Source organism: Hyaena hyaena, unplaced genomic scaffold, assembly GCF_003009895.1.
Source record: "Hyaena hyaena isolate Hyena2069 unplaced genomic scaffold, ASM300989v1 scaffold_345, whole genome shotgun sequence".
Lineage (NCBI taxonomy): Eukaryota > Metazoa > Chordata > Mammalia > Carnivora > Hyaenidae > Hyaena > Hyaena hyaena.
Genome location: NW_024080976.1, coordinates 954,364 through 973,741, shown reverse-complemented (window position 1 = coordinate 973,741; position 19,378 = coordinate 954,364). Strand labels below are relative to the sequence as shown.

At 38.6% G+C, this 19,378-nt stretch overlaps 2 protein-coding genes and 1 pseudogene across 3 annotated transcripts in view; 2 read left to right on the top strand and 1 right to left on the bottom strand.

The window, feature by feature from the left end:
* The window catches only part of ZNF461 (zinc finger protein 461), a 37,091-nt gene extending 24,514 nt beyond the window's left edge, over positions 1–12,577 (bottom strand). The window contains exons 1-2 of one of the 2 annotated variants that reach the window (XM_039249716.1): positions 12,330–12,577; positions 10,368–10,459 (exon numbers count right to left, since the gene is read on the bottom strand). In XM_039249716.1, the coding sequence (XP_039105647.1) occupies positions 10,368–10,376 (9 nt within the window). In that variant the 5' untranslated portion in view covers positions 10,377–10,459; positions 12,330–12,577. The remainder of the gene's footprint in view (positions 1–10,367; positions 10,460–12,329) is intronic. The other variant, XM_039249714.1, reaches the window with a different exon arrangement.
* Positions 9,717–10,122, top strand: LOC120243534 (60S ribosomal protein L35a). The gene has a single exon (XM_039249736.1). It carries the CDS (start codon positions 9,774–9,776, stop codon positions 10,104–10,106), a length of 333 nt encoding a protein of 110 aa, XP_039105667.1. The 5' UTR covers positions 9,717–9,773; the 3' UTR covers positions 10,107–10,122.
* A 512-nt stretch (positions 12,578–13,089) lies between the features above and the next one.
* On the top strand, positions 13,090–18,405 carry LOC120243482 (annotated as a pseudogene).
* Positions 18,406–19,378: the final 973 nt, after the last annotated feature.

Sequence of the window (19,378 nt, the reverse complement as noted above, 5' to 3'; positions counted from 1 at the left end):
GGAGACAGAGGATCCAAAGTGGGCTCTGTGCTGACAGCAGAGAGCCCAATGTGGGGCTTAAACTCACCAATGACGAGATCATGATCTAAGCCAAAGTCAGATGCTTGATCGATTGAGCCACCCAGATGCCCTATCTTTACTTATTTATTTTTTTAAGCTTACTTAATTTCTTTTGAGGAGAGAGAGAGCATGCATGCATGCAGGGGAAGGGCAGACAGAGAATTTCAAGCAGGCTCTGTGCTTTCAGAGCGCAGTCTCTGGTCACTTTTACATTGTCACCACATTCATACCTCTTCTCTCCTTACCCAACTTAAGTTCTACGCTGAACTAATCATCTAACTTCGTAATGACTGCTAAGGTGAACTGCCTTTTCATACTTGCTTCGTAAAGCCTGAATTCTAGATAAATCTAATCCTCTTTTTACTCTGTCACTGTATCTATGTAGCTAAATATGACTAGAGAAAATCACTAACCTTAATGACAGGTTTTCATTTTTATATTTTATTTTCCTTTCTTAAATGGTTCAGAACAAAAAAAAAAAAGATAAACATTCAGATGTCTTACTCCCACCCTGTCCTTTTTCATTGTCTCCCATCTCCTAACCCCTAATAGATGTGCAATTTTATAGGTTTCTTTGTATGTCTTTGCAATGTTTTTAAGCAAATACAAATATATATGTATGTATTCTTTTCCACACTTTTACACAAAAGGTAACATACTATAATATATACATTGTTCTGTATTTTATTTTTCAATTCTAAGGTTAATGGTTTCCTTATTTTTCTGTAAGTACATGTCATCAATTTTTTTGTATTTATCATAGTTTATTTAACCAAGCATCTATAAATGGACACTTGGTTGTTTCCAATCTTCTGCTATAATAAACAATCGTGCAATGAATACTTGCATAAATATGTCATTTTTTATACATATAGGTATATCCATAGCAGAAAGCCTCAGAAATTAGATTGCTAGGTCAAAATGGAAAATGCACTTGTAATTTTGGTAGATGCTGTCAAATTGCCCTCCACAGCAGCTGGACAATTTTCTCAGACACCAGCAATATATGAGAGTACCTGTTTCTTCACAGTGAAGCCAGTAAAGCATTTTGTCAAAATATTTTGTTTTTAATCAATTTAATAAGGTAAAGAAATTGTCAGTAGAATTTTAATTGGTATTTCTTGAATTTTGAGTTGAGTATTTTTTTTTTAAGGGCCATGTTTTCTTTCTCTGTGAAATTTGTTTATAGACTTTGGCTCTTATCCTACTGGGCTATTGGTCTCTTTTTTAAATTTCTTAGTCTTTATGAGGTGCCTGGGTGGCTCAGTTGGTTAAGCATACTACTTTGGTTCAGATCATGATCTCCAGTTCATGAGTTCGAGCCCCACGTCAGGCTCTGTGCTGACAGCTCAGAGCCTGGAGCCTGCTCTGGATTCTGTGTCTCCCTCACTCTCTGCACTTCCCCTCACTCATGCTCTCTGTCTCTCTCTCAAAAATAAATAAACTTAAAAAAATAATAATAAATGTCTTAGTCTTTATAAATTAGGTAAGTTTAATGCCTATATATAAATTATAAATACTTTCTCCATTTTGTTATTTCTCTTCTAACTTTGCTTACCAGTGTTTCCTGCCATATAGAAATTTTTCATTCTTACGTTGTCAAATTTGTCAGTGCTTTTGTTTTTAGTTCCTGCAATTTTGAGTCCTAGTTAGAAAATCCTTCCTCACATCTAAGTTACAAAGGAATTCTCCCATGTTTTAATCTAGTAATGTTATAACTGCATTTAAAATTTTTTATGCTTTTTTATTTTGAAAAAGAGAGAGACAGAGAGACAAAGTGAGAGTGGGGGAGGGGCAGAGAGAGAGAGAGACACAGAACCCAAAGCAGGCTCCAGGGTCTGAGCTGTCAGCACAGAGCCTGATGTGGAGCTCGAACTCATGAATTGCAAGATCATGACCTGAGCCAAAGTCAGATATTCAATGGACTGAGCCACCCAGGCACCCCTATAATTGCATTTTTAAAACTTAAATCATTCTATTTAATTGGAGTTTATCCTATATGGTACATGAGATATACACTGACTGGGCTTATTCTTTTCCAAAATGGCTACCTAGCTATCTAACACCATTCATCAATAGTCTACCTTTAACCAAGGAGTTTAAAGAATTATACTGTGAAAACTATAAGATGCTGATGAAAGAAAGACACATGAAAGGATACTCCATGCTTAAGGAATGGAAAATTAACATTGTTAAAATGTCCATACTACTCAAAGGAATCTACAGATTCAATGTAATCTCTTTCAAATCCCAATGGCATTTTTCACAGAAATACAACAAACAATCCTAACATTTGTTTGGAATCATCAAAGACCTCAAATAGCCAAAACAATCTTGACAATGAGAAAAGAACACTCTCTTTAGTATATGGTGTTCAGAAAACTGACAGTCACATGCAAAAGAATGAAACTGTACCACTATCTTATACCGTACACAAAAATCAACTCAAAATGGATTAAAGACTTGAATGTAGAACCTGAAACTATAAAATTTCTAGAGGAAATCATAGAGGTAAAGGCACTTGACACTGGTCTTGGTGATGATTTTTTGGACTTGATACCAGAAGAGCAAAGGCAATAAAAGCAAAAATAAACAAATGGGACTACATCAAACTAAAAACCTTCTTTATAACAAAGGAAACCATCAACAAAATCAAAAGGCAACCTACAGGGAGAAAATGTTAGTAAATCTGATAAGGGTTTATTTACGTAAAGGACTCCTACAACTCAATAGCAAAAACAAAACAAAACAAAACAAAAACAGAAAATCTGAAAAGACATTTTTCCAGGGAAGACATAAAAATGGCCAACAGGTACATGAAAAGGTGTCAAAAATCACTGATCATCAGGGAAATGCAAATCAAAACCACAATGAGATATCTCCTTGAGTTTGTTAAAATGGCTATTATCAAAAGACAATACATAATAAGCATTGGCAAGGATGTGGAGAAAAGAGAACTCTTGCACACTGTTGGTGAGAAATGTAAACTGGTGAACATACTATGGAAAACAATATGAAGATTCCTCAAAAAAATTGAAAATAGAACTACTGTATGATCCAGCAATTTCACTTCTGGGTATTTATCTAAAGGAAATGAAAATACCTATTTGAAAAGATACTGGGACTTCCATGTTCACTGCAGCATTATTTATAATGGGCAACACACAGAAACAACCTAAATGCCCACCAATGGATGAATGGATATGGAACATGTGATAGACACATGACTATTATTCAGCCGTTAAACAAAAAAAGGAAATCGTACCATTTCCAACAACTTGGATGGACCCTGAAGGCATTATATTAGGTGAAATAAGCCAGAAAGAGACAAATACTATATGATCTCACTTATATGTGAAATCTAAAAACAGAAAACAAAAATGAAATTCACAAATACAGAGAACAGATAGGTGCAGGGAGGTTGGTGGGCAAAATGGATGAAGGTGGTCAAAAGGTTATAAACTTCCAGTTGTAAAATTAGTATGCCCTTGAGAGATATAATGTACAACATGGCAACTATAGTTATTAATACTATATTGTATATTTGAAAGTTGCTAAAAGACTGGATCTGGAAAGTTCTATCACAAGAAAAGAATCTGTAAGTATGTGTGTCAATGAATATTAACTAGACTTACTATGATGTTCATTTTGTAACATAATAACATATACATATACTGAACAATGTTGTGCACCCAAAACTAACATAATGTTACATGCCAATTATATCTTAATAAAAAAGTCTATACTTAGTCTACTGTTTTGAGATGTCACTTTCATCAATGTCAAATTACCATTTGCAGGTTTATTTCTAGATTTTTCTATTCTGTTCCCTTGATGTATTTATATACCAATACCATGATGTTTTAAGTACCATGCTTTGTATTATGTATAATTATATTATCTGGTAGAGCTAACTTCTTCTCTAATAGGGGATTAACAAGATCCAGAATCAAAGTCAACAATATATAGTATACAATGTTGAGTATACAATAAAAATTATTAGAAATAATTACTAGTAAAACATAACTAGAAACACAAAATAGAAGATAACATGACTCAAACTCAAGAGAAAAATCACCTAATAGAAACACCAGTAAATGGTTCAGATGTTGAAATTAGCAAAGATTTGAGAAATTTACATACTTTTAAAAAAGAACTAAAGGAAAATACTAAAATTGAGAAGTAAAAAGTTCATTGCATGTATCTATAGGAGATTAAACACAATAGAAGAAAAGATCAGTAAAAATCAGGATCTAGACCCACTGAGGGTCCAGAGAGAAAAAAGATTGAAAAAAAATTTTTAAAGCAAAAAGAGCCATAATGATCTATGAGACTGTCAGTCCAACATACATGTACTTGGAGATTAAGAGTAAAACAAGGCAAAAAAAAAATCTTTAGAAACATTAGGCAAAATATTTTCCAAATTTCATGTTTTTAATGTTTTTTTATTTTTGAAAGAGAGGACAAGTGGGGGAGAGACAGAGAGGGAGGGAGACACAGAATCTGAAGTAGGCTCCAGACTTTGAGCTGTCAGTGCAGAGCCTGACATGGGGCTTGAACTCACAGACCATTGAGATCATGACCTGAGTTGAAGCCAACATTTAACCGACTGAGCCACCAGTGCCCCCAACTTCATTTTTAAAAAAGCAACTCATAGACTCAAGAAGCTAAATGAACCCCAAGTAACATAACAACAAAGAATACGGGGCGCCTGGCTCGCTCAGTTGAGAAAGCATGGGATCTCAGGGTCATGAGTTTGAGCTCCACACTGGGTGCAGAGATTAATTAAATAAAAATAAACTTTGGGGCGCCTGGGTGGCTTAGTCAGCTAAGCGTCCGACTTTCGCTTAGGTCATGATCTCGCGGTTCGTGGGTTCGAGCGCCGCGTCGGGCTCTGTGTGGACTGTCAGCTCAGAGCCTGGAGCCTGTTTCAGAGTCTGTTTCTCTCTCTCTCTCTGACCCTCCCCTGCTCACACTGTCTCTCTCTCTCCTAGAAATAAATAAAACATTTAAAAAAATAAAAATAAAAATAAACTTTGAAAAGTTACATGCAAAGAATACTGTACCTGTGATCGTTAGAACCAACCTACTGAACACCAAGAAAAAAATTTTTTTTAATTATTTTATTTTAAATAGTTTGTCAGGTTGGTTTTTATATAACACCCAGTGTTCTAAAAAGAAAAATAATCTTAAAAGAAGCCAGATACTCTTCCTCACAAAAGACACATTACAGAGGGGAACAACAATAATAATCAAGGATTAATTCCCATTAACAACAATGAAGGCAAGATGAAAAAAACAGTATCTTTAAAATGATGAAATAAAGCTGTCAACCCCTAATTCTCTATCCAACTAAAATTTTTCAGAATTGATGTGGAAATAAAGCTTGGGGTTGTGTGTGTGTGTGTGTGTGTGTGTGTGTGTGTGTGTTGATTTGTTTTTTGAAACAAATGAAAGAAAAGAAATGAAAGCTGAGAGTTTCTGTAGCACAGAAGACTTGTGTTATAAAAAAAATGTTAAAGCAAATTCTTCAGGGGGACAAAAAATTGATACTAGGTTATCGACAGAGGGATGAAGAGTACCAGAAATGGTAAGTTGGGAGGTAAATAGAAAATATATCATTTTAATTTCATAATTTCTTTAAAAGATCATTGAAGAAAAGAAAAGCACTGTGGTTTTATGATTTAAAAATAAAATAGATGACAATAGAAAAAACATGTGAAGGGAAAACATAAGTATCTAGCTATAAGATTTTTGCATTATTTGTGAAGCTGTCTAAAATTACTAGAAGACGGTAATTAGCTCTTTTTAAAAGCATATTGGAGGGGTGCCTGGGTGGCTCAGTTGGTTAAGCATCTGACTCTTGATTTCCAGTCAGGTCAGATCTCATGGTTCATGAGATGGAGCCCTGTGACTGGTTCTGTGCTGACAGCACAGAGGCTGCTTGGGATTCTCTCTCTCCCTCTCTCTCTGCCCCTCCCCCACTTGTGCTTGCTCGCTCTCTCTCTCAAAATAAATAAATAAACTTAAAGAAATTAAAATAAGAGTATACTGGAAACCTTAGAACAGCCCCTAAAACAATAAAATAGTAAAAATAGTATAGCTAATAATCCTATAATGGAGATAAATGAAATACTAAAAAAGTAGTGGAGACACATGGAATACTAAAAATATAACATGTGTCCAAGAGAAGGCAGGAAAATGGGGGGGCGGGGGAGGCGGGGAGGAAGAATAGATGACAAGAAAATAAATTAAAACCTAATAATTACATTCAATTGAAATAGTCCATGGAGAGATCAGCAAACTTTTTCTGAAGAGGCTCACTCAGTAAATATTTTAGGCTCTATGAGTCAGATATAGTCCCTACCACATATTCTTTATTTATTTATAACCCTTCAGAAATGGAGAATCCTTCACAGCTTGTGGCTGTAGGCTGGATTTGGCCAGCATGGCACAGATTGCCAACCCCTCATCTAGATACTTGAAGGCAGAGATTATCAGACTAAATAAAACAGTAGAACTGTACTATATGCTGTTATATGAGATACACTTAAAGTAAGTTAAAATGAAGGGATGGGGAAAAGATATGCCATGATGTAATAATAAAAGAAACCTGAAGCAGTTACATTAATAAAGAGAACAGAATGCAAGAAAAAGAATATTACCAAAAGGAACATTTCATAATAAAGGGGTCAATTCATCAAGAGGACATAGGAATCTTGGGGCACCTAGCTGGCTCAGTTGGAAGAACATGCAACTCTTATCTCAGGGTCATGAGTTTGAGCCCCACATTGGGTGTAGAGATCACTCAAAAATAAATAAACAAACACAAACAAAAAAAAAGAGGACACAGCCATCCTAAATATGCATGCACCTAACAGAGTTTCAAGACACATAAAGCAAAGCTGACAACTGTACAGATAAATCCACAGCTGTATTTGTAGGTTTTAGCAGTCTTCTCTCAGTACTTGATAGACCAAGGGACCAAAAAATCAGAAAAGACAGAGAAGAATTGATCACCACTACAAAACACTTGACCTACATGATAAATGATAAATACTCTATCTAACAATAGTATAACACTCCCCCCCCCTTTTTTTTTTGGTCAAATCACATTTAACATTGACCAAGACAGTCCACATTTTGGACCATAAAACAAGTTTCAATAAATTTAAAAGGATTGATATTCCAGAGTATATTCTCTGACCACAACAGAATTAAATTATGACTTAAATGAATTTAAAAAGAAATTCAGAAAGATCTGAATTCCAAATTCAGAAAGATCTAAAAAGTCCCCTGAAATTTGGAAGTTAAAGAAGACTATTCTAAGTGGCCCATCAGTAAAAGAAAAAACAGAATTCTGAGCTAGAAAAAGAAGAGAAAATTCAGCATAAAGTATGCAGAAAGAAGGAAAGAATAAGATCTGTAATCAATGAAATAGCAACCTAACCTACCAAAGATGCATTGGTTGTTTAATTCTATCAGATAATTCAGGAAGAAATAACAGAATTCAAAAACTTCTTCTGGAAAATAGAGGAAGATGTATTTTTTAACTTATTTTGTAAATTAACATAGAACAAAGACATTTTATCATCAGAAAATACAAACTATAGGAAATGCTGAAGGAAGATTTTGAAGCTAAAAAGAAATTACATAGGGGTGGCTTCGTGGTTTAGTCAGCTTATTGTTTGACTTTGGCTCAGGTCATGGTCTCACAGTTTGTGGGTTGGAGCCCCGCATCAGGCTCTGTGCTGACAGCTCAGAGCCTGGAGCCTGCTTCAGATTCTGCATCTCCCTCTCTTTGGCCCTCCCCGGCTCTCACTGTCTCTTTCTGTCTCTCAAAAAATCAATAAATGTTAAAAATAATAAAATTTAAAATTAAAAATAAAAAGAAATATCAAACAGAAATTCAGATCTCAAGAAGTGAGAGCAATTGAAAACAGTATATATGTGGATAAATAAAATGCATTTGCAAATAATCCAATAAAGTATTTTTTTCAAAGTTCTTTTTAATTCTTTTGTTTCTGTGGATTTTCCGCTTAAAATTTTTTATATTGTGCTTTCTTTTCTTTCCTAATTTGAGATTTGTCTTATCTTATTAATGATGTCTTTCCTGTGTTCTAACAGATATAATTTTTATTTTTATAAATTCCCTTCATATGCCCTACTACTTCCTTTCAATTTTTATATTTTCATTATTTTTGTTAGAAGAATTTAAAGCTATAACTTTTCCCTTAGAGTCTTACTTAAACTAAATCCCATGGGTTCCAAAATATAGTGCTATCACTGAGTACTAGAAATTCTTTACTTTTAGATTATGTCTTCTTTGATCCAGGAGTTATTGAGATAGATTTCAGAAATTGCTGCTAAGAGTAACTTTATTTTTCTGATTTTATTATTAAATCTTAGCTGCATTTGTGTTCAAAGAACATAGTTTATCATTTCTACTTATTTGGACTTTAGTGTGGCGTAATATTTTGTGATTTTTTTCTGAATAGTCTATAGAGACTTGAAAAGAATGTATATTCATCATTAGTAGGATATAGAATTGAATATATACTAAAAAGGTAGATTTGGGACGCCTGGGTGGCTCAGTCCGTGAAGCATCCAACTTCAGCTCAGGTCATGATCTCATGGTTCGTGGGTTCGAGCCCCATGTCAGGCTCTGTGCTTACAGCTAGCTCAAAGCCTGGAGCCTGTTTCAGATTCTGTATCTCCCTCTCTCTCTGACCCTCCTCTGCTCACGCTGTCAATCTCTCTCTCTCTCTCTCAGAAATAAATTTTAAAAACATTAAAAATTTCTATCAAAAAGGTAGGTTTGATGGAGTATTTCATCCTTACAAAATGTGTCCACTTGGTCTGATTTTGACTGAAAGAAAGAGTTAATTAGTATCCTGTACCACTTTCTTCTTCTATCTGCTTTCCTATTTGCTCAACAAAAGTTGATGGTATATTATTTGATACATGTGTATTTATAACTATTTTGTCTTCATTTTGAAATATATACTTTAGAATAATATAGTGTCCTTCTCTGCCATATTTAATAGTGTGATGTGGCCTGAATTTTTGTCTGTTTTTGTTTTCCATTTATCTGGTATACTTTATCCTTTCATTAAATTTTCTGAATCACTTAAGTGTCTAATGCAGAGAGTTAAGTTTTTGAGACTCAATCTAAAGGCCTTTTTTTTTTAATAGTTGAATTAAAAATCATATATATTTATTGATAGGACATATATTTGTTTTTTGGTCTTTATTTTATCTTGTAATTATTTTACTCATTACATATACACACTAGTGTGTGTGTGTGTGTGTGCGCCTTAAATCCTAAGTCTGATATTACATAAATTATTTTTTTCCTCTCTCACTACAAGTTAAGTTTCACAAGGGATAATTTGTAGGTATCTGATTTTTCCCCCCACTGATTTATTCATATTACCTAGAAGAGTGCCTGTTACATAGTAGGTACTTAATAAATATTTGTTAGATCACCTCATCAAACCAAAGTTCTAACAAGAAAAACATATTTCTACCAAAAGAATACTACTTCTGTTCTCTCCTTCCCCTAGCAGAAGACTGAGCATTTGGGAAATGAAAAATGATTTGCTGAATGAGTATAAGAACACTGGTTAGAAAGGAGAGAAGCGGCCTTTCTCTTTCCGCCATCTTTGAACCCGTGGAGGCCTGCTGGGAACAGGACTCCTGAAACGACAAATATGTCTGGAAGGTTGTGGTCCAAAGCCATTTTTGCTGGCTATAAACGGGGTCTCAGGAACCAGAGGGAGCACACAGCTCTTCTTAAAATTGAAGGTGTTTATGCCCGAGATGAAACTGAGTTCTATCTAGGCAAGAGATGTGCTTATGTATACAAAGCAAAGAACAACACAGTGACTCCTGGTGGCAAACCGAATAAAACCAGAGTAATCTGGGGAAAAGTAACTCGTGCTCATGGAAACAGTGGCATGGTTCGTGCAAAATTCCGAAGCAACCTTCCTGCTAAAGCCATTGGCCACAGAATCCGTGTGATGCTGTACCCCTCAAGGATTTAAACTAACTGAAAAGTAAATAAATAAAGGTGTAGATTTGTTCTCTTGTAAAAAAAAAAAAAAAAAAAAAAAAATAAAGGAGAGAAGCAAAAAAGGAAGACTTTGAATTTTTGAAATCAACACTTACTCACCAGTAAGTTATTGTATGATAATCAGTTAGGCAACAATATCAGGATAAAGAATGCTAATATTCCTATGACTGTAGAAAAAAAAGACTACATCAATTAGGAACAGCAACAACAACAACAAAAAACACCAACTTACATGGGCCATGGCTTTTTATAGAATTCAATATATTTATTAGTCCTCTTCTTAGTTCCACTTTAGAAGAAACTCACAATCCAAAGAAAGTATTGCTGGATGAAACAGGTTTAAAAAAAAAAAAAAAAGACATCAGATGGTCTTGCCTCTTAGCTCCCAAAGTGCTAATGTAGAATGACATTTTTCTTCCCCCTACATGTCTCCTATGCCCAATCCCCATACAGACATACAACTGAGAAATTGGACAAATCCCAACCTTACTCAAAACAAGGAGAGAAGCTAGGTATAACAGGAAAGAAAGACTAGGCCCAGGTTTTTTAGTAAGAAAGATTTAGAAAGGCAGACCAGTGTCCCAACCCTTTGATAAAAGGGACCCTACCAACCTGTTCAGACTATCCTGACAAGATCTTCACTGAATTAAGAGGAAAAAGATAAAGGAAGTGGACATTACACAAAGATCAGGGGAACAGAAAATGATCCAAAACACCTAATGAATATCTCACAAGAATTTCAAAAATAGAGACTGATGGTACACAGATGGAAAAGAAAAAATAAATAGAACAAAAATTCCCAGAACAAAATAAATACTTGAGACTTTAGTTAGAAGCACTGGTGAGAATTAAAAAATCACACCTGGGGACACCTGAGGGGCTCAGTCAGTTAAGCATCCCACTCTTGGTTTCAGCTCAGGTCATGATCTCACAGGTTTTCAAGTTCCACCCCTGCGTTGGGCTCTGCACTGCTTGTGAGGAGCCTGCTTGGGATTCTCTGTCCCTCTTCCCCATCTCTTCCCCCGCCCCAACTCTCTCTCTCTCAAAATAAACTTAAAAAAAAAAAAAACTCCTCTTTAAAAAAAATCACACATGGAAGCATCCTGGAAAATCTTCTGAAATTTATTCCTGTGTACAGACAAAAAGATGTAAATATCTTGTAATAAAGAATTACAAAACAATGTGTACTGTAGTCTAATCTTTGGGGGGGAAATACATACATACATAAGCATACATATGTATGCACATAACAAAGGTGAAAGCATTTGTAATAAAATGTTCAGAGTGGTTGAAGAATTACAGATAACTTTTACTTTAAATTAAGTAACATAACAAAAGAAACAGGACCTAATAAATAATCTTAGACACTGGTTTTGGATGTGCAATAGTGCTACTCTAGGTGTTTCTGAGGCGAACGACGGAAGTACTGAGGTAGAGAGTCGAGAAGAACTAGGAGACACCAGGCCTTTCGCAAATAATCTCCACACCCAACATGGGGCTGGAACTCACACCCCAGAGATCAGGAGTTGCATGCTCTAATTAATGCCTGAGCCCCTAACCAAGCTTTCTAGAAGCTCAAAATTTGTGACCTTGAGTGTGATGTGTAGTAGACGTTGTCTGTGTCCATGGTAACTATGTTTCTATGATACTTGGTGATGTGTGTGAGCTCTTCAGATAACTGTTGGGAATAAGGGCTAAGTGAGTATGAGGGCAGTTTGTAGTTGGGGAGGAGTTGTTTTGTCTTGTTTTGTTTTACTATACATGTGGCTTTGTCCGAGGCTGTGTGATGATGATAAATGTGAGTTGGATAATGTGACTTTGGCTTTGTGTTGTATGAATCTACAAGTGACTTCTGGAATGTCTCCCTAACTGCCTGATTATGTGATCCTGGGTGTAACGGTTTGTGGAATTGTGCTTTTTTTCTTTTATGCAAGTATTTGGGGCTTACACAAATAACCATCCACAATCATTGTCACAATCACATACAAACTCCATTCACACAAATGGTCGTGCAGACCATTTCATTGCCACGAAAGCACGATCCCGAATCCAGTCGCTGTCACAACAAACTGCCAAATACACTTAGTCCGAACACAAACTCATAGTTTCCTTCACGCACTCACAACAACCCAATCTATCACCCTAGGGCAGCTCCTACACTTAAGAGACCGAACACTCCAGACACTCCTCTTACCAAACCCTGGAGCTCCAGGATTCCTCACCTTCAGCATCCTCAGGAAGGCCTCTGGTCCAAATTTTGATTCGCATTCCAGGCGAGGTTGCGAGCCTCGCCCAACACACTACACTGGTGGGGTAGCCGCCTTACCGGCCTCAGCGGCCGACCCTTCTGCCGATGTTCTACCGGAAGTAGCTTTGGTCGCAGTGTCTTCTGGGAAACGTAGTCCGAAAGGAAAAACCCTCGGAGCTGAACCAGGTAAATCTTCCCCCGGGCTTCGGAATGCACCTGCGCAGCTTCGTTCGGGCCTCTAGGGATGTCACAACCTCCATGTTTCCAAGGCTCAGACTCGAATTTGGGGTCTGAATTCCGGACCTCGATTCCTCTGAGGGCGGATTTCAGGCCTGGCACCGTGGCTGTCCCTACCCCCTCAACGTGGACGCGCACGTGCAGTGGTTTGAGAGGATCGTGGTTGTCTGGTGCGGAGGGATCCGGCCTTCCTCTGTAAGGTGGCCGTGCGAGATGTGTTTTCTGAGTCCGAAAGTGCGAGTGTCCAAGGGTGAGTCTGATCGAGAGGGAGAGAATGTATGTTACACCGACTGAGATATCATGCGCGAGGAAATTCATTTGCGAAACGTTTTCTGAGGCGTTTTGAAATAGTGGTCGTGTTGTATACCCGTGTGAGTTCACGCGGTGAACTCGGCCACGCTCAGTGATTGTGACGTGGTATAATATGACGTGGTTTACGAGTGAGGGGCTATTTGAGACAATATGATTGATGACGCATGCTTGCCTACGACTAGGCTATGAGAGCAGTGACCTTGTAACATTCTGTGAGAAGCCATTTGTGTTGGGTCTACCGATGGCTAGCAGGAGTGGTTGGCTGTAGCGGGTGTTCTTCGCGAGAAGGAAGGAGGCTGAGTCTCCCTGAGACCGGGGGAACCCAGTGGGGCAGAGCAAGCCTTGCATATATGCATGGGAGAGTCATGAAGCGACATGTGACGTCTAAGTGTGTGTGAGAAACCAGAATTGACTGAGAGGGGTGGAAGTCACTACAGATTATTTGCCAGAAGGGACAAATCTATAAAGATTTTTAACCTTGCTGAAAGTCCAGAAACCGCATCTCAAAGTGTGATGTGAGGAAGTGTATCTGTGACATGTAATTGTGTTTCTGGGTCTGATTCTTGGTCATGTGTATGAGATGGTTTGCACTGGATATTGTCCAAGGTGTTGAGTGAAATATACAAAGATGTGAAAGTGGTGTGTGATTGTACTCAAGTCTCAGATGAATTGTATTGTGAAAGGGCAGGTGATTACAACGTTGTAATTTTGAGGTTGATATATGTGAGTTTTAACTGAGTGTGACTGAGATATCATGTGAGAGATTTGGTAAATCTGTTTTTGTGTCTTTTGGTGCAACTTACGCAAGTTAAAAATCTGGATGGAAGATAGTGCGGTTACAATCTGAATGTAGTAACTATAGGAGACACTGCAGTGTTATGGCATATATGAGATTGAATATGCCGCGATACCTACTTTAAACTGCTTTTCTTACCTCTAGAAAGATAATGATAATTAAACTTCCTGAAGCATTGCTTTTAACTTGAAAAATAAGTTTCCGGGGCGCCTGGGTGGCTTAGTCGGTTAAGCGTCCGACTTTCGCTTAGGTCATGATCTCGCGGTTCGTGGGTTCGAGCCCCGCGTCAGGCTCTGTGCTGACTGCCAGCTCAGAGCTTGGAGCCTGTTTCAGTCTGTGACTCCCTCTCTCTCTGACCCTCCCCTGCTCACGCTGTCTCTCTCTCTCTCCTAGAAATAAATAAAAATAAAATTAAATTAAAAAAAAGAAAAATAAGTTTCCAAGGGAAAGTTTTAAAAATCTATAACTTAAAGCATTATTTTAAAAATATGAAATAATTTGGGGCGACTAGGTGACTCAGTAGGTTGAGCCTCTGACTCTTGATTTTGGCTCTGGTCATGATTCCAGGGTCATGGGATTGCGACCTGCATGGGCTCTGTGCTGAGTGTGGAGCCTGCTTAAGATTCTCCCTCTTTCTTCCTCTGCCCCTCTCCCCTGTGTGCTCTCTCTCTAAAATAAATTTTAAGGGGCGCCTGAGTGGCTCAGTCGGTTAGGCATTTGACTTCAGCTCAGGTCATCATCTCACAGCTGGTGAGTTTGAGCCCCGTGACAGCAGAGTCTGGACCCTGCTTCTGTGTCTCCCTCTCTCTCTGCCCCTCTCCCACTCGCGTTCTGTCTCTCTCTCTCTCTCTCTCTCTCAAAAATAAACATTTAAAAAAATTTTTTTTTATTTTTTAATGTTTTATTTATTTCTAGGAGAGAGAGAGAGAGACAGCGTGAGCAGGGGAGGGTCAGAGAGAGAGAGGGAGTCACAGACTGAAACAGGCTCCAGGCTCTGAGCTGGCAGTCAGCACAGAGCCCGACGCGGGGCTCGAACCCACGAACCGCGAGATCATGACCTAAGCGAAAGTCGGACGCTTAACCGACTAAGCCACCCAGGCGCCCCAACATTTAAAATTTTTTAATAAAAAAATAAAATAAATTTTAAAAATATGCAGTAATTTATTGTGATGAACGCAAAATGATCATGAAAGATTTTTTTAAATCCGTTATAGGGTAACTGGGAATATGGTTGGTATTCTTTGGTGCAAGTGAAATAGATGGGAAGTCTACTAAATTCTTACTTGATCTGTATAAGTGAGAGAGTTCTAGATAAAGTGAACAAAAGCCTAACTGGAATAATAAATGCAGTCATGGCCCTTCAGTCAATTCTCAGACTTGACCCATTATACAGACCCAGAACCCCTGGAGTGAAAAACCTTGACATATTACCAGAAATTTATGGTGAGAACTTTCCCCCATGCCTTCCCAAAGGAACTCACAGCCTTTACCAGATGATCAGACATTGAGGAAAAGGAAATAATCAGATCCTGGACACTGGCTTTGAGCTGACACTAATTCCAGGAGACTCCAAACCTCAGTGGTCTACCAATCAGAGTAGGGGCTTATGGAGGTTAGGTGAGTGATGGAGTTTTAGCTAAGGTCCATCTCACAAAAGACCCAATAGGTGCTTGAACCCATGAACCCATCATGTGTTTTTCCCTCCAATTCTGTAATGGATAATTGAAATAGATATACTCAACAACAGTCTCTCTGGCCTGTTCAGTTGAAGGCTAATATGATGGGAAAGGACAAGTGGAAACTACTAAAAAATAATAATAAACCAAAAGAAATACTACATTCTTGGAAGGATTGCAGAGATTAGTGCCACCAATTTAACACTTTAAAGATGTGGGGGTAGTGATTCCCACCATATCCCTATTCAACTTGCTATCTGACCTCTGCAGAAGACAGATCTTGGAAAATGACAGTGGATTACCATAAGCTTAATCAGGTGGTAACTCCAGCTGCAGCTGTTTTAGCAGATGTGGCTTCATTGCTTGAGCAAATTAACACATCCCCTGGTACCGCTATGCGATTACTCTAATTTCACCTCCTCCATCCCTGTTAATAAAGACTACCAGAAGCAGCTGTTTTCAGTTGGCGAGAACAAGCAATATACTTTCAATGTCCTATCTCAGCAGTACATGAGCTGTCCAGCCCTAGAATTTAGTTTACAGGGATGATAGTTAAGTTCACAGAGATCTTTTTTTTTAATTTTTTTTATTTATTTCTAGGGGGGAGAGAGACAGCGTGAGCAGGGGAGGGTCAGAGAGAGAGGGAGATACAGACTCTGAAATAGGCTCCAGGCTCTGAGCTGGCAGTCAGCACAGAGCCCGATGCGGGGCTCGAACCCACGAACTGCGAGATCATGACATAAGCAAAAGTCGGACGCCCAACCGACTAAGCCACCCAGGCGCCCCTACGTTCACAGAGATCTTAATTATCTTTTCCTTCCACAAGATGTCACACTGGTCAATTACATTGATGACATTATGCCAATAGGAGGTAGTGAGCAAGAATTGGCAACTACCCTCGATTTACTTGATAAGACATCTATGTGTCTGGGTTGGGAAATAAATTCAACAAGAATTTAGAGGCCTTCTACAACCTCAGTGAAATTTCTGGGGATCCAGTGGTTTGGGGCATGTCATGATATCCCTTTTAAAGTGAAGGATATGGGTGCCTGGGTGGCTCAGTCAGTTAAGCCTTCAACTCTTGATTTTGGCTCAGGTCAGGATCTCACACTTTGTGAGATCGGGCCCTGAGTCAGGCTCTGGGTTGACAGCTGTTGGGATTCTCTGTTTCCTTCTCTCTCTGCCCCTCCCCCCATGTACTCCTGTTGGGGGGTGGTGGGGGGAGGAAAACAGGGGTTGGTGCATGCACGCACACACTGTCTCTCTCTGTCTCTAAAAATAAGGTGAAGGATAAGTCATTGTATTCTGGCTCCTCCTACAAATAAGAAAGAGGCACAAAGCCTAGTGAACCTCTAGATATTGGAGGTAACATACTCCTCATTTGGGTGTGTTACTTCGGCCCATTTACCAAGTGATATGAAAAGCTACAGATTTTGAGTAGAGTCCAGAACAAGAGAAACCTCTGTGACTCTGCAACAGGTCCAAATTGCTGTGCAAGCACTTTGCTACTTGGACTATAAGGCATAGTAGATCCAATGGTGTTTGAAGTAACAGAGGCAGTTAGTGATGCTGTCCAGAGCCTTTGGCAGGACCTTAAAGGTAGGTCACAGTGCAGGCCCTTAGGACTTTGAAGCAAAGCACTGCCATTCTTTGTAGTTAACTATTCTCCTTTTGAGAAATAGATTTTGGCCTGCTACTGGGCCCTAGAGATTAAACACTAATGATTGGCCACCAAGTCACCACATGATCTGAGCTGCCCATCATGAACTGGGTGTAATCAGACCCAATAAACTGTTACGTTAGGTGTGAGTAGCAGCACTCCCATAAAATGGAAGTGGTGTATAAGTGATACGGCCAAGTATGGCCTGAAGGCACAAGTAATCCTCCTATTGGGCAGAGCTTTGAGCAATGCACCTGGTTAGGTTATGTTATGTTATGTTATGTTATATTATGTTATGTTATGTTATGTTATGTTACGTCATTTTATTTTTTTGCTTAGAAGAGTGATTCACAGGCTGTGGTCGGTGGTTTGGCTGGATGGTAGGAAAGGAACATGATTGAAAAATTCATGCCAAGGAAATCTGAGAAAGAGGGACAGACCTCTCTGAAGGGTAAAAGTGAAGCTATTTGTGTGCTATGTTAAATGCTCAGCAGAGGAATTTAATAAAGTAGATAGGATGACGCAGTCTGTGGACACTAGTCAGTTTCTTTCCTCAGCCATCCCTGTCATCATCCAGTGGCGTCTTGAACAAAGTGGTGGTGATTATGCATGGTTCAGCAACATGGGTTTCCACTCATTAAAGCCAATCTGGTTATAGTCACTGCTGAATGCCCAATCAGCCAGCAACAGAGACCAACACTGAATCCTCAATATGGCGTCATTCTCTGATGGCAGGCTGATTACATTGAACTGTTTCCATCATGGAAATGACAGCAGGTTTTTCTTACTGGAACAGACACTCTGGACACAGATTTGCCTTTACTGCACATAATGCTTCTGTCAAAAGTACTCTCAACGGACTTACAGAATGCCTTACAACTACCATGGTATTCTACACAGCACTGCTTCTGATCAGCGAACTCATATCATAGTAATTGAAGTGCGGCAGTGGCCCCATCCTCATGGAATTGACCGATCTTACCAAGTTCCCCACCATTCTGAAGCCACTGGCTTGACAAAAGAATAGAAAAATGTTTTGAAGACTCAATTACAATGCCAGCTAGATGGTAGTATCTGGCAGGGCTGGGGCATGGTTCTACAGAAGGCTGTACATGCCCTGGTATCAGTATCCAAATATCTGGTACTGTTTCTCCCATAGCCAAAATTCACAAGGCTAGGAATCAAGGGGTAGAAACGAGAGGGACACCACTCACTATAACCCCTAGTGACCCAACAGCAAAATGTTTGCTTCCCCTCCCCACAACCTGTACTCTGCTACCTAGAGGTCTTAGTTCCAAAAGGAAGAATGCTTTCACCAGGAGATACAAAGATTCCATCTAAGTTAAGACTGCTACCCAACCACTTTGGGTTTCTCATCCCTATGAATCAAAAGGCAAAAAAAAAAAAAAAAAAAAAAAAGGAGTAAGTGTGCTGGCTGGGTTGAATGATCTTGACTACCAAGGGAAGTTTGGACTGACGCTCCACAAGGGAGATAAGGAAGAATATGTCTAAAGTACAGGAGATCCTTTCGGGCATCTCTGTCTCTCTCTGTCTCTCTCTTTTTAATATTTGTGAATGTTTATTTATTTTTGAGAGAGAGAGACAGTGCAAGCAGGGAAGGGTCAGAAAGAGGGAGACACAGAATCCAAAGCAGTCTCTAGGCTCCTCGCTGTCAGCACAAGAACCCAATGTGGGGCTTGAACCCATGAACCATGAGATTATGACCTGAGCTGAAGTCAGATGCTTAACTGACTGAGCCACCCAGGCACCCCCCCTTTATCTCTTTTTTAATTATTTATTTATGTAAGTAATTGCTATATCCAATTTGGGACTTGAACTCACAATCCTGAGGTGAAAAGTCACATGTTCTTCTGACTGGGCCAGCCAGGCACCCCACTTTGGGGCATCTCTTAATATTACCATGCCCTATGATTCAAGTGAATGGCAAACTACAAACTATAAAGGCAGGATTACTCATGGGCCAGACTCTAAGAATGAATGTTTGGGTCACTCTACCAAGTAAAGAACCATGACCAGCTGAGGTGCTTGCTGTGGACAAAGGGAATATGCAATGGGTGGTGGAAGAAGGTAGTTTTAAATGCACACTACAACCATGTGACCAATTTCAGAAACTAGGACTATAATTGTCCTAAGTTTTTCTTCCTTATTTTGCTGTGTTTATATGTATAGAAATATCTTTATTCCTTTTTTATCCCTTTATCATGTACTGTAAGATGTTTGACCTTATATCATAGTATTTAAATACTATTAAATTTATATCATAATATTTAAGCAATGGGATATGGGAGAAAAC

Excerpts from the sequence above, each read along its gene's own strand:
- LOC120243534 (XM_039249736.1), top strand. The coding sequence starts at position 9,774 with ATGTCTGGAAGGTTGTGGTCCAAAGCCATTTTTGCTGGCTATAAACGG.